A 13,867-nucleotide genomic window follows, 5' to 3' on the forward strand; every position below is an offset into this window, starting at 1 on the left:
GAGGGATTTCAGGATATATGCTTTCATTACCTAGGAAATCAAAATATACTGTCCATAGCCTTAAAATATCGATTTTCGACATTTTTTTTTTATTAAAATGTCACATAAATCAGGCCAGGAATGATTTATTAACAAATCCCTCTGAACAGATCTTCAGAATAATGCTAAGTGTATAACTGGAAAGTTTGGTGTACATAGGTGCTACATAGGCTGAGATGTTTCTACTGGAGAATGACAAAAAAACGCAAAAAAATTATTTTGAGAAAACGGCAGTTAAAGATTTAATAGTTCTAAATGAGATTTCGTCGTTAGCTTTAAATCCCCCTTTGGACATTCACGATTGGTTACTGATAGAAAGGAAATGCCCATATTTGGTTTACATAGCGTTGTGCATGAGAATCAGAGCTTTACAACGATCCCGGACATGACAGACTTCAGTGAACAGACGGATCTCGGCATGTCGCGATGGAATACTAACTTCCTGGTAAATTCGGGACAAACTTACTGCCGCAAGTAAACAAAATGTAATAAAATAAACATTGTAATGTATATTTTCAGCGTTTTCTTTATAGCAGCTTGAAATAATACATATTGAAGGAGTAAACTCGGCCAAAATCTCAAAACTGACCACTGCATGAAAAATCGATGTTTTTGCCTGCCGTGTCTCGCCTTAAGACCTAACCAACTATGTTTACTAGGATTAGGGCTGTCACTTTTGAGAAAAATCTAATTCGAACGGATATCAAATATCAAGCAATGTATTAGAATATATTCGAATATCTACAAAACCTCGATCCATCAGGAAACGCCACTTGGTCGCTGAATTTCACTGCGCTTCATGAAGAGTTTTTCTTTTGCGTGAAAAAGCCGTTCGCCGGAGATGTGTTAAAGATAGCGGAGTGCATTCATGATTATTAGGCCACCGGTATAATAATCCTCCTGGCGCCGGGTCTGAGTGAGTAATTTACTCTCTTACCTTTGTTCTTTTATTAACATTAAGGACACTTTAAGACCAGCCGCTGCTGATAGAGACGCGATCTGACAGGCGTCCCATTCTCTCACAAATCTCTACGTTCATTTAAGACTTTATTTAAATAATTTAAGACTGCTCTTACTCGACAAAACTGACATTTGGCATAATGTGTGTGTTATGGTTTGTTCAAGCCCGAAAGAGAACTCGATACTGACACGCGTCTTTTCTGTGGGTCGTGTGTGTGTGTGTGTGTGTGTGTGTGTGTGCAGGAATTACAGCGCAGTCTCTTTAGTCTTGTCGTTATCTTCCATTTTTAAAACAGGCTGGCTATTGGCTATTATTCGCTTGATTTGGTCATTGGCCTACGCTACAATATGTTTAGAGCGGCCGCTACTGGATGAGATGGCAAACAATAAAATAAAAAACAAACGGTCTATTCATAGACTGTTAAAAATGCGCAAAACATGGAACTTTAAAAACCAGATAGTTTATTTATAGTTTGATTTCGGATATTTCACGTCATGTTCGAATGCATATTCGAATATCGAATAAAAAGTGACAGCTCTAACTAGGATACTTGTTTTTTTTTCTTTCTGGGCGAGCACTTCAGATGTTTGTGCATCCAAAACTTTCCACACAGTGCGCGAGTAACGAAATGAGCTCCCTTTTGAGTCTTCTTGAATATTGTCAAGGCTTAAACTTTAGTGATGATGAAGTGCTGGCTTCATGGATATTTTTGCATGTCCATGCATTATAAAAATTTTACCGGCCAACTGGCGAGTGACAACCGTTTCATTTACTCGCGAGTAAACTTGCGAGTGTTAATTTTAGGCCCTGTATATACAGCGGCAAAATTAATCATTAAACAGTCACAATTTGAAAACCAGAATGCAGTCTGTGTGCACGTTCTCTCACTCGTTTGCATCTCGGTTTGCTTACTGACAGCATGAGTTCAGCACTGGCACAAGTGATGGATCCGTCAACAGGTCCGATCCTCTCTTACACTGGCCGCGAGCCACCTTCATTGTCAAGCCCTACTCAGCATTCTAAGGTAGTGTGAAGGCATCAGTAACTCAAGACTGAATCTGAGCTCTAAAGCCTTTCAGAACGGCAATATGATATTCAGTAAAGCGTCGACAACATGTGCTGCTATTCATCTCGAGTTTGCAGTCCACATTTCCCAGCCGGCCTGGATGTAAAAAAGTATGCCACTAATTCCCCACCGGGACGTCATCAAATGACATGACAAGCAAAGCGATTCCAGCATCCACCACATCAAGAGCTGACAAAACATGTCATTCCTTATTCAAGACAACAGCAGGGAAGGAACGACGGGAACCGTCCCAGTGGGATCATGAACAGGAGAAAGAAAGAGAGGAAACGGATAGACCCAGACCTGTGACTTCATGAAGCATTTCCGGCTGAGAGACGAAGTGGGCTGTCTGGCGTAATAAGCTGAGCTCTAAATCTAAAGGGATGACAACAAATACAGCAACAAAGGAACAAAATAACAAGTCTAGACTAGTCATATTAAATCCTCACACTGAAAGCTAAATGAAAAGAATAAAATGCAAACGTCAACAGCTGCATTTTCAATGAATACTCGCAAATTCATCTGTTACTTGGGAGAATCTAGTCAAATTAGACAGACACCAACATGAACAAACCTACACTAGATAAAAGAAAATATGTTTTTGTTTCAGAGCCTGGAATTTACACTGGATTTGAGGCAACATCAAAATAGCATAATGAACAAAAGTAAATGAATGTGCTTAAAATGTAATAGTACCATGAGCTGCGAGAACATCAAACAACCTGTCCGGGTTCAGATCCGTCTAATTTGATGAGCTTCTACCAAATGACAGATGAATTTGCACCAAAATACTGTATTTTTTGTTTTACTGGATGATCACAGCAACAACTACAAGTGTTTTCACTGATGCAGAGACATCAAGAAAGAAAAAAACGGGTGTGTAAAACATGATTCATGCATGATGAACATGTTCGTACAACTGAAAACAACATTTCAGGGAATTCATTGTAACGATGTCTTATGAGGTTTCAAAGGCCCCATGATGATTTGTCAATGTCAGTAGTTTAAAGCACAGACAGTGATGTGTACATGACAGCACATGATCTTCAGGAAAACATCGAGGCAGCTAACTAGGTTTTAGAGCACAACTACTTTTGGGTTTGGGGTTTCTATCTTAATTTTTTGCTGTTACGTTGAAGCAAAATCACTATAAATATTTCCATAGCAACATCCCATTATCCCAGGGAATTCAAGTGCACACACATACACGCACCTCCTTAATTCTCCCAGAGCGTTCGGAGCTCCTGCACACTTGTTTCCACAACAGTGACATAAACCAGAAACCACAATCATAAATCCCAGTGAATAAATCCCACACTTTGATCCGGTTCATGTTGACAGATCTCTGATGCATATTGCTCACATTACATCATCAGGCATCCTGAAGCAATCTTGTTCATGTACCGCCTTCAATTAGTACATATTTACAAGTCTACGATCTTCTGATGGGCTTTTATTTTGTATGAATCAACATATTAGCTGCAATTTGACTCATTCAAAAGTAAGACATCACTGTCAAAAAGCTGCAGGAAACGAGGCATTCCTTGATTTGACCCTAAAAAATATCATAATTAGTTTTCATACCTGCATCCTTCTTGTTTTTCCCACCGTCTCTGCTCTTCTTCAGCACGGCCTTGAACATGGCGTGACTCCAGGAATCCCTTCACGATTAAGCTGTGGAAACACGAGAGATTTTTCACATGAAGCAGCAGGTTTGTACACAGTTGGTTTGGTACATTCAGAAGATCTTACAGTCTAGAGTTACACTCCACCCTAGAGAAAATTTTGCAAAAGAGACCTTAGAAATACATTCTTTGACTACATGCTCTTTAATATCCCAGGGGCGTTGATTTTTATTAAAGCGAAGAGATTTACACTTTCTTTAATGGAGGTCACATTGCTTGTATCATCGGAAAACGTAAACTATATTATCACCCAGCTGTAATCTGTTGAATGTGACTGTAAGGCATGAATACATATAATAAACATTAACGATTAACATCACAATTTTCTGCTTTGAAATTGATTTGTGAAAAGTGCCACATTGACTTAAAAAAAATACCATGCCTTTATTGTTTACGTTTGCTACTACCTATCATTAAAATATGAATTACTAACATTTTAAAACTACAATAATCTAAACAATGAAATAAACTTAAACATTGAACCTCAGCAATTGTTGTGTGAAAATGCTGACAAAAAATGTACACCAAAAATTCTGCCACTAAATGTTTTCTTAAATGTTAGTGTACTTGTTTTCCAAGAAGACAAGTGTCAGAAAAGAGTCTGAGATGAAATATAAGATGTGTATAGTGTAAAAAAACAAAAAAACAAGGTAAACATTAGTGCTGTCAGTTAAACGCGTTATTAACGGCGTTAACACAAACCCATTTTAACGCTGTACATTGTTTTAGCGCGCGATTAACGTTCTTTTTGGCCTAGCAAACTTTGTCGTTTTTTTCACATGCTGTTTGCTACTAGTAACGTTAGAAAAACTACAACACCACACCGGATCTAGCTAGACCGGAAACAAAACAACAGGCACGCCGAGTGCACACACTTGTTTGGGTTTGCAAAACCGGCCGAAGAGTAGTAGGCTAACGTTACGTTTTGAGTGAATGGCGAGCGTGAGACGCCGAAATAGAGAGCCTAAGTCCCTCCCCTTCCGGTGGACCACCATGGGACCTTATTTCGGAAAAATATTGAATGGTAGTCAATGGCGAGAGACAACAAATATTTTGATCTCGTTTGAATTGTGCCCTGAATTACACATATGATGTTTGTCAATTTAAAAGATACATTTTAAAGTCAAGAAAGTCGCAGTTTGATGTAAAACTGTTGAGGTATAAGACTGTGAAAATACGTAATTACAAAGACTACAAACCCAAAAGGCGCACATGTGACGTCATACCTTTTCTCTCAATGAATGAAGCTAACTTTACTGAAGCTAACGTCTGTCATTTTTTCTATAGTCTTACGTTATACGACTTAAGTTATAATCGTAACGTTACGCCGTCATGCCTGAGTGTTTGGTACCAGACTGCACACATACGTACACAGTGCGAGACGAGAGATGTAGTTCATTGAGCGATTTTCACATAAAACGAAATGTTTTATGACAAACTGCTTCTTGACTTTCATAATTAACTTTTAAATTGACAAACATCATATGCGTAATTCAGGGCACAGTTCAGACGGAATAAAAAGATAAGTTGTCTCTCGCCATTGACTACCATACATATTTTTTCCGAAATAAGGTCCCATGAGCCGGAAGCGGAGGGGAGGGACTTAGGCTCTCTATGGATGCCAATAAGATTCTGAATGGAAAGTTTACTTTTAAAAAGTTGCCAAATGGTTCCATTGACAAGATCAAAGTGATCTGTGTGTTCTGTGGTTGTGAACTGAGCGATCATCGCAGCACGTCCAGTCTGAAACACCACTGGATGGCCAAGCACACACACAGCTGATGCGAATTCTCTGACGGATTATTTGCTCCGAGTGAGAATGTTAGTGTGAAATTGAACAGTATATGCCCATGTTGTTTTCAATAAAAAAAACATTTGCACAAAGCAAGCCGATCCACTTTTCCATGTTGATAAGAGCATTAAAATGAGAAAAGATAATGGGACAAAAAGAAATCAAGGGACATTTAGAATAGATAAAAATGTGCGATTAATTGCGAGTTAACTTTGACATTAACGCGATTAATCGCGATTAAATATTTTAATCGTTTGACAGCACTAGTAAACATCACTTAGGCTATGAACAGAATATTTTGATCAAATGCCAATTTCAGCGCAAAATGCTCATTTCAGATGTGATAGAAAAGACATTGTGTTCTAAAACCATCACTTTTCTGAACCAACTAAAGGCAAAATTGATAAAATTCTTGTGTGATGCATTTACGTTATTATTAGACAAATCAAATAAACTAGAGTGTTTTAAGAGGGCCAAAAGAGCTCATAGTTTTACAAATGTATAAATATCCTAGGGAAATAAAGAATATAAAAAAAGAGCATAATCTAATTGCTCCTTGTATATTTTATTTCTCTGTTTGGCAAGATTTTTCCCACAGTCCACCCACTCCAACGCGTGATCGCCGGTGGGCCGGCATGGAAAGAATTCTTCAATATTTGCACAGAGCGGCTCTGCTCTGCTATCTTGTTATTCCGGAAAACAAGCTGTTGGATTCCCAGCATTCCACATCTAATTGATGCTAAACGGCTGAACTTGGGCTTCTCGTGCCACTGGTCATGATAGCGCCGAGGTTCCTTCACCTCTCAGAGTTAGCAGCACAGGTCAAACACATTACAGCACGTCTATTTATCCAGTTGGACTGTTTCTGCGCTGTAAACTTCACTCAGGGTGCGTCTTGCTGTTAGTTTGTTTAAATTAAACAGGAAGGTGACCGAACACAAATACATCAGGTGTGTGCAACACATCATTATCATCAATTTCAATCGCTGGGCAATGTTATAGTAGAAAGAAATAATGCTTAAGCAGGGCTCGACATTAAGGCTTGTCCGCTTAATTTTTTTGTAGGACAAGTGGAAGAGTAAAATTTTAGTTGTCCAACTGGACAAGTTAAATTTCAAACAAAATAAAATGCCATGTTACTTCACGTTATGTGCCACTCATTACGTCTATTTTACAGATTTAATTTTACCGATTTGAAACGAACACACTTTTTTCCCCGCAATCCGTCGAACCAGCGTCCAACTCAGAATGCTTTGATTGGCCAATCAGGAGCCGGTCCAAGTTTAAACCTTTTTACCTGCCTCAAAGAACAGTGGTGGAGACTGGAGTGGAGAGTGATGTTTCTTCAGGCTCCGCAGCCCAGCCAAGCGCCAGGAAAAGCTCCAAAAACAAGTCACCTTACAGGCTTACACCAACAGCACCATACGAATTAAAACGGGAACGAAAATTTGTAACCAAATGGAAAGATGAATTCGACTGGGTTATTTATGAAGACGGAGTAATGTTCTGTGGCGTCTGTCGGGGGGGCAACCCAACCCGGCTGACAAGTGACGTTAGCAGCCGTGGACTGTAAACAAGCATTAACAGCATTTGTATTGGTTAAATGTACATAGTTAAATATTAGCTAATGTTCAGATGTAAAGTAGCTACACGTTTTAAAGTATCCCACGGTAAATCAGCCTCTGCCGGGTAGAAAGTGGCAAAATCCAAAATCCCGAATTCTGCATTAGCAAAACACAAAAAAATCAATTATAAAATTATAAATCTTTACCCGGACAAGTGACTTTTGTGCATGGACAAGTGAAACATAAATGTACTTGTCCGAAGGACAAGTTCCTCAAAAAGTTAATGTCAAGCCCTGCTTAAGACACTATTTGATCTATATATAGCCTATATATATATAGTTCATTTTTTGGTTTTATTGTATTTATTTATATAGACACAAATAAAATAACACTTTAACGAAAGAAATGGTACTTGGACAATATAATAATGACAATAAAGCCATAACTATAATAAAAGGAAAATAATGGTAGCTCATTACAGTTATATGTACCTATTACTCAGGTAAGTATTTTGTCTAACTTGGTACCAGGATGATGCACTTGACTTCAAAAATTTCCAATCAGGATATTTTATTTCTCTTCAAAATTCTAATTCTTTAATAAAATTTCCAAACCCGATCTATTTTCTAGTTATTATATTTTCTATACTAGGTCTGGACTCAGTGGGAGAATATGATCTACCCATTTTCCCCATAATTTGATACATTTCTCAAAGAGATGATTCATTGTTATTCTCTCCATCACATAGATTTCATATGTTGGTCTGTTTGTTTTATATGATTGTATGTTTTTTTTTGGTACAACCATACTGTGAACATACTGTAAATATGGTTGTTTTATATGGTTATGTTGTTGGTCTGTTTGTCTGTACTACCAATGATTTTCTCACCATCTCCTCTGAGAAAACAGCCTTGCTACAAAAAAGACTAGTGGTAACTAGTTAAATAAAAAGTGTGCCTGACAGCTCTGCTCAGATGAGACGAGACAAGGTGAGAGGGTCTGAATCTGGAGTCGTGCTGAACTCACAGCAGACACCTCAGCACTGAGATCAAGCATGAAAAAACCCTGCCGGTCTCTCCCCGGGAGACGAGCGAGCGCCCCGATCCGCATCGATTCAAGCTCTTGGATGAGAAGGGCTGCTGCGACCTCATCCCGAGTGAGAAGTCAAAAGTTGAGGAGAGATGCAGGAAGATTCGCTAAAGACACAGATGCACTTATATTTCAAAAGAAAGTTCAAAAGAAACGCTGGACCACAACAAGAGGCAAACAAATTGGGTTCATACTGCTAATCTGGTTGAAAACACAAGTTTAGCTTGCAAAAAAAAAAAAAGCACTGTAAATAAGCTCAAATATTTTTGCAGATTATATATAAATGCTATAAATACAGTGTTTCAATCACACATTCCTCCCGCTCACAGTTTCAAACATTAAAGTGCTCCTTTTAGAAACCAAACACACATTATCATACCTAAGCCTCAGACCTTCCTCAGCACACAAAAAAAAAAACTAAGGAAGTCAATGAGGTTCATCAACTGTTTGGTTTACCTTTACCGACGTTCTTCAAAATATCTTATTTTGAGTTCAGCAAAAGACAGACATTCATACAGGTTTGGAACAACTTGAGGGTGAGTAAATGACGACAGAATTTTAATTTATGGATGAACTATCCCTTCAACTAATGCATTAATTTACTTAATAGTATACGACTTTTAATGTAAAAATGTATTGTTATATGTTAGGGCTGTCGATTGCACAATCGATCGGACCAACCAATGCAAGTTTCGAAAACTAAAATAGGCAATCGATTTTAACGGTCTTCTCTCAGAGCGCGTCCAGCTCGTCACTATACGCCTGCAGCGAACGCACATCACACAGCGACTGCAGGCTCTGACAAACACACATAATTAACAGCAAATTATACTTCTGCATAATGTGTCTCTTTTTACAACAAAACTGTAAATATTCTGCCGGTATGCAGACACTCATGCATACAGATTCAGATTCGGACTACGGTCTACAATCGCCTACGTAGGCTAAATTTGTTTGATATTTCTAATCGTAAACACAGCCATGTTGAAGCCTGCAGTAATGTTTTTCATTTATGTTATGGCTTATTGTTTTTCGAGAATGTTGCACTCCTGTTTGTCATTGTGCACGAAACTTCACGTCAATAAATCATCAGGAATATTGCTGACTTGTGCGCGTCTCAAGCGCCGTCTTTACGTTCGTCCTAATGCCTGTTAGTTGTCCGAGGATTTGCCTATACTTGGCGTTTAAAATGGAAACGTCTTTATACATGGAAAATCGATTTTGCAATCGATTCAATGAACACTTATGTCTCCAAAATCGAACAGGATTTTTTCACAAAAGTGACAGCCCTATTATATGTAGGGCTGCACGATTATGACAAAAATCATAATTGTTGATTATTCCCTTGAAATTGTAATTGCGATTATTAATTATGATTATCCTAATTTACATTGAATGATGTTTTGAAGAGCTTTATGCCATTGTTTGAAGCGACTGCATGCCATTTTGTTATATCAGAATACAAGCTCAAAACACTCTTCCTGAAAAACTTTTTTTTCGCATTTCTATAGCATTAAGCCTCAAATCCCAAATATATTTATTTATTTATTAAAAGAAGCCAAACCAAAGTAAAAAAAAACAACAACCTTAAGATAAGCTGTAGAAAGAAAGAAAAACGCATCTTAAGCACACAGAATATTGTAAGTGAACTTTTTTTGTGTAATTGCGCCTTTAAACGATTACATAATCGTGGCATCCGTAATTGTAATCACGATTACAAATTCGATTAATTGCGCAGCCCTAGTTATATGTACAAAAATACCCTTAAAGGATTATTAATGCTGTTAAAATCTATATACACTGCTATGAAGTATTACAATTAAGAAAATGTAAAAAATAAATAAAGTTTGTGTGGATTATATCCCAACTCTGATCTGAATGTGATCCGTCTCCATTTGAGTTTTTCCATCCTGGCTGTTGTTCCTGTTACAGGATGGTGAAGTGAACCTCCTAAAAGACTCAAATGTGCAGCACATGCGAGCAATTACAGCAGCACGTCTCACTCCAGACGACATCTCTCACTCCATCCATCTCTGAAACTGCTGCGGACAGATTCCTCAAACTCCTCAACGGATAAGAAGAGGGAACAGGAATCCTGCCACCTTCACAATCAAGTAGAGCTGGCTGATACACAAGTTATTTTTAAGCCTTCTGACTTTGATATTTATACATCTTTCTCTGAAAAAGCTTAAAGCTGAAGGGGTGAAGAACAGTTATTTGCACCAATATAACAATGCAAACAGCAATATTATTTAGGCCTACATATTTTTTGCTGTACATTTTAAAGGGGTGGTTGATTATGATTTCACTTTTCTAACTTTAGTTAGTGTGTAATGTTGCTGTTTGAGCATAAACAACATCTGCAAAGTTACAACGCTCAAAGTTCAAAGCAAAGAGAGATATTTGCTTTTAAAGAAATCACTTTTTAAGGACTACAACAAACGGCTGGTAGGGACTACACCACATTCCTCCCGGTTCCTCATGAACCTTAAAATGTACATAAACCCCGCCCCCGTGAACGCGATTTATAGATTATCAAGACAGAATATGCTAATCAATGACTAGAGGATAACTACACATAAGCTACATAAACTCATCAACTAACCATTCAGAAATGTCCTGTTGCTTCTACATGTTGTCACTTCTTCTCGAGTCTCTCCATCATTGTCTGACTCCGGTTTAAACAAAAAAGGCGAAACGTTTTTGACATTTTCAGTGCATGTCTGTGTGAGGTAAAAGGACACAAGCTGTTGAAGCTCCGCCCCCTGTGCCGGGAGCAGCAGCTCATTTGCATTTAAAGGAACAGACACAAAACGGTGTGTTTTTGCTCACTCTCAAAAAGTGACAATTTTAACATGCTATATAAAAATATCTGTGGGGTATTTTGAGCTAAAACTTCACACACACACTCTGGGGACATCAAAGACTTATTTTACATCTTGTGAAAAGGGCATTATAACACCCCTTTAATATCTGAAAAATGCCACATTTTAAGCAATGCTTTAGTTGGATCAGAGTTTTAAATCAATTCAGTGAAACAAACTCTTTGTAAATAAATTGATCAAATTAAACTTCAACTCTGTTTTGCAACTTAAGTTTTAATGCTATTAACCCTAAAAAGAGTGCTGTATTATATAAAAAAAACACGTTTTTAAGACCTCTGAATTATCAACATTATGTTCCACATATGTTTACACTTGTTTAGCAAAAACTAAGATTGTATATAGCATCTTACTAAGACATATTTAAATGCATTTTATGTAAGTAGTCTGCTATACTGTTATAAAGATATCATTGATTTACTTTACATTTCATCTTACTTTTTCCTCCTCAAATATGAGCTCCATATTCTCCTATATAATATTATACGAGCCATAAATGCCTGATATATCAATTATGATAAAAACACATATGCAACCTTTTTTAGATTTATTTATTATTATGTCTAAAAGTTTAACTGAGGTCTAAAAAGTTAAACCGTTCAATAAAAAGGAAATAACGTGGTTAAAACATTCCAGCCACTCACATACTCACGTCAAATAAGGATCACGAAACTAGTGAAGGTCAGACCAATCTGATCAGACCAGACTCAAGGTCAAGGAGTTTCTGAAGGGTCTGAAGACTATCTGAACCATAAAGACTGACAGCGAGAGGTCCACACGTCCCGTCATCGTTTCCCTCACATCTGATACGACCCAGGAATGAAATTAAATCAACATGTGGCTCTCTGACTGAACAAAGACTTTGGCAGAACAATCTCAGCCGTGCAAGATGAAGATACCATGTCCTGAGGAACGGGGGAAAAGAAATCCCAGAGAAATCCCATGGACTATCTCCACAGGAATGACCATGTGGCAGGGCTACAGGTATCTGGGCTCTATAAAGCAGCTTTATCTCTTTTCTGAAGGGGTCTTGCTGCTCCAATGACTTGGCTATCAGCATTATCTCAGTGAGCCTCTCAGCATCATATTACACACTGAGACCCTTAAAGCCTGAAAGTTACTTAAGAGCAGAGCAAAGGAAAGCACGCTGCTTTAAAGTCACACTATGCAGTTTCCGGTTTTCTCAAACAGCGCCCCCTAGAGTCGCTGTGGAGTACTTGTATTTAACGTTACTGTGGTAAATACCACTCACGCAGAGCCGGCTCTGCACTCTTCCAACCACGCTTTCTTCGTCGACTCTGCCATGATTCACATCTGAAATGTGTGCTAGTGTCTTCCATAGAGGCTGCTTCATATGTTGTTGATGTATGTGACGTCGTGCCGTAAAGCAAGTCGTGATTCTCGCGAGATATTACGGGGCACCACCTCTCAAACCTGCACTGTTGGTTTTGCCAGCGGCGTCGCATTGTAGTGTTTATTTATTTATTTTTTAAAGTTATGCTTTTTCAAATATTATTACCCTTCATGCAATGTGTAATATAGCTGTTTGAGAATGTAAAAGATTTAAAGATCAAAGCGCACGACAAATAAAGTTACTGTCTCCTAAAAAAAAAAAAAGAATATATTCTGAAATTTGTCTCACTTCCTGTTACAATCCTACGTAACAATGTAACAAATTTGCATAATGCCAGTCTATGGTCTTCATTGACTGCTTGCGAACGACGTCTACTCGACCCGCTCTCAAACACTGTAGCTGAGACTGGAAGAGTTTGGTTCGTGTTGTCGTCAAGTCGAGAAGACACTGTTTTCAAAAGGATGGCGACTCGTGCTGAAATTGATGCGGAAAGACCGACGCCACAATCACCATTCATGAAGCGCTGAGGAAGATCCGGAGCTGTAACTAAGGTTAGAGAACAGATTTAACTCTTTAAGAGCACAATTTCTTGAAAGTCACTTTCCTAATTTGTCATAAGCAATCTCAACTAATTAACTTCTTCATCAACTATTCATCACAAAATTAAGAGTTATGCATATTAATGTTGCCTAAATTACTTAAGCATTACAACATTTGTGTATTTGCCCATGCATATAACATGAAATAGACGTAATTGTATTATCGGTGCATCCCTATGGAAAACATCACACACTTCACTTTTAAACAGTGTATTGTGGAAGTTCAGATGAACAACAGTGAAACTTTTCTCTGGGTTCTGCAATCATTATTTTTATGAACACCTGCACTAAACTTGTTTCTAGTTAAAGATCTTGTTTCCACCATGTCACAATTCTACCCCACTTTAAAAAAAAAAAACACTGTTCAGCTAAACAATAGACAGGTTTGAAGTGTTGACGGTACCATCTGCAGTATTGTTCTTCTGATCGCCTCGGGCTTCTTCCACACACACACACACACACACACACACACACACACTGAACCGTCATAGCCCAGATGAGCCCTGCGTGTCCTCGAGACTCTCACAATTACAGCAGGTCAATCTCAACCGCCGCCAACATCCACACACTTTTCCATTCTCTCGCTCTCCAAGCAACTCTTTTCAATGAGCTATTTGACATGAATGATTCCCCAGAGTCCGTGTCCGGCGTCATGACAACCACGAAACCAACAGAGTCGGGCCTACGCCTCTGTGACGGGTCATTACGACTAACCTGTACATTTTCCTGTCCCATCATGCATGGATAATGCATATGCATTTTAGATGGATAAAAAGAAGATTTTAAATTAATATGGTTTATAATTTTAAATCATATTAGTTACTTTGGTTTGAGT

At 38.2% G+C, this 13,867-nt stretch overlaps 1 protein-coding gene across 1 annotated transcript in view; it reads right to left on the reverse strand.

Moving 5' to 3' along the window:
• tanc1b (tetratricopeptide repeat, ankyrin repeat and coiled-coil containing 1b) overlaps positions 1-13,867 on the reverse strand; it is a 196,495-nt gene that overhangs the window by 170,904 nt on the left and 11,724 nt on the right. The window contains exon 2 of the mRNA XM_082174598.1: positions 3,651-3,740. Within this exon, the coding sequence (XP_082030724.1) occupies positions 3,651-3,708 (58 nt within the window). The 5' untranslated portion in view covers positions 3,709-3,740. The remainder of the gene's footprint in view (positions 1-3,650; positions 3,741-13,867) is intronic.

The sequence above is a fragment of the Leuciscus leuciscus genome (genome assembly GCF_965113295.1).
Source record: "Leuciscus leuciscus genome assembly, chromosome: 7".
Classification (NCBI taxonomy): Eukaryota; Metazoa; Chordata; class Actinopteri; order Cypriniformes; family Leuciscidae; genus Leuciscus; species Leuciscus leuciscus.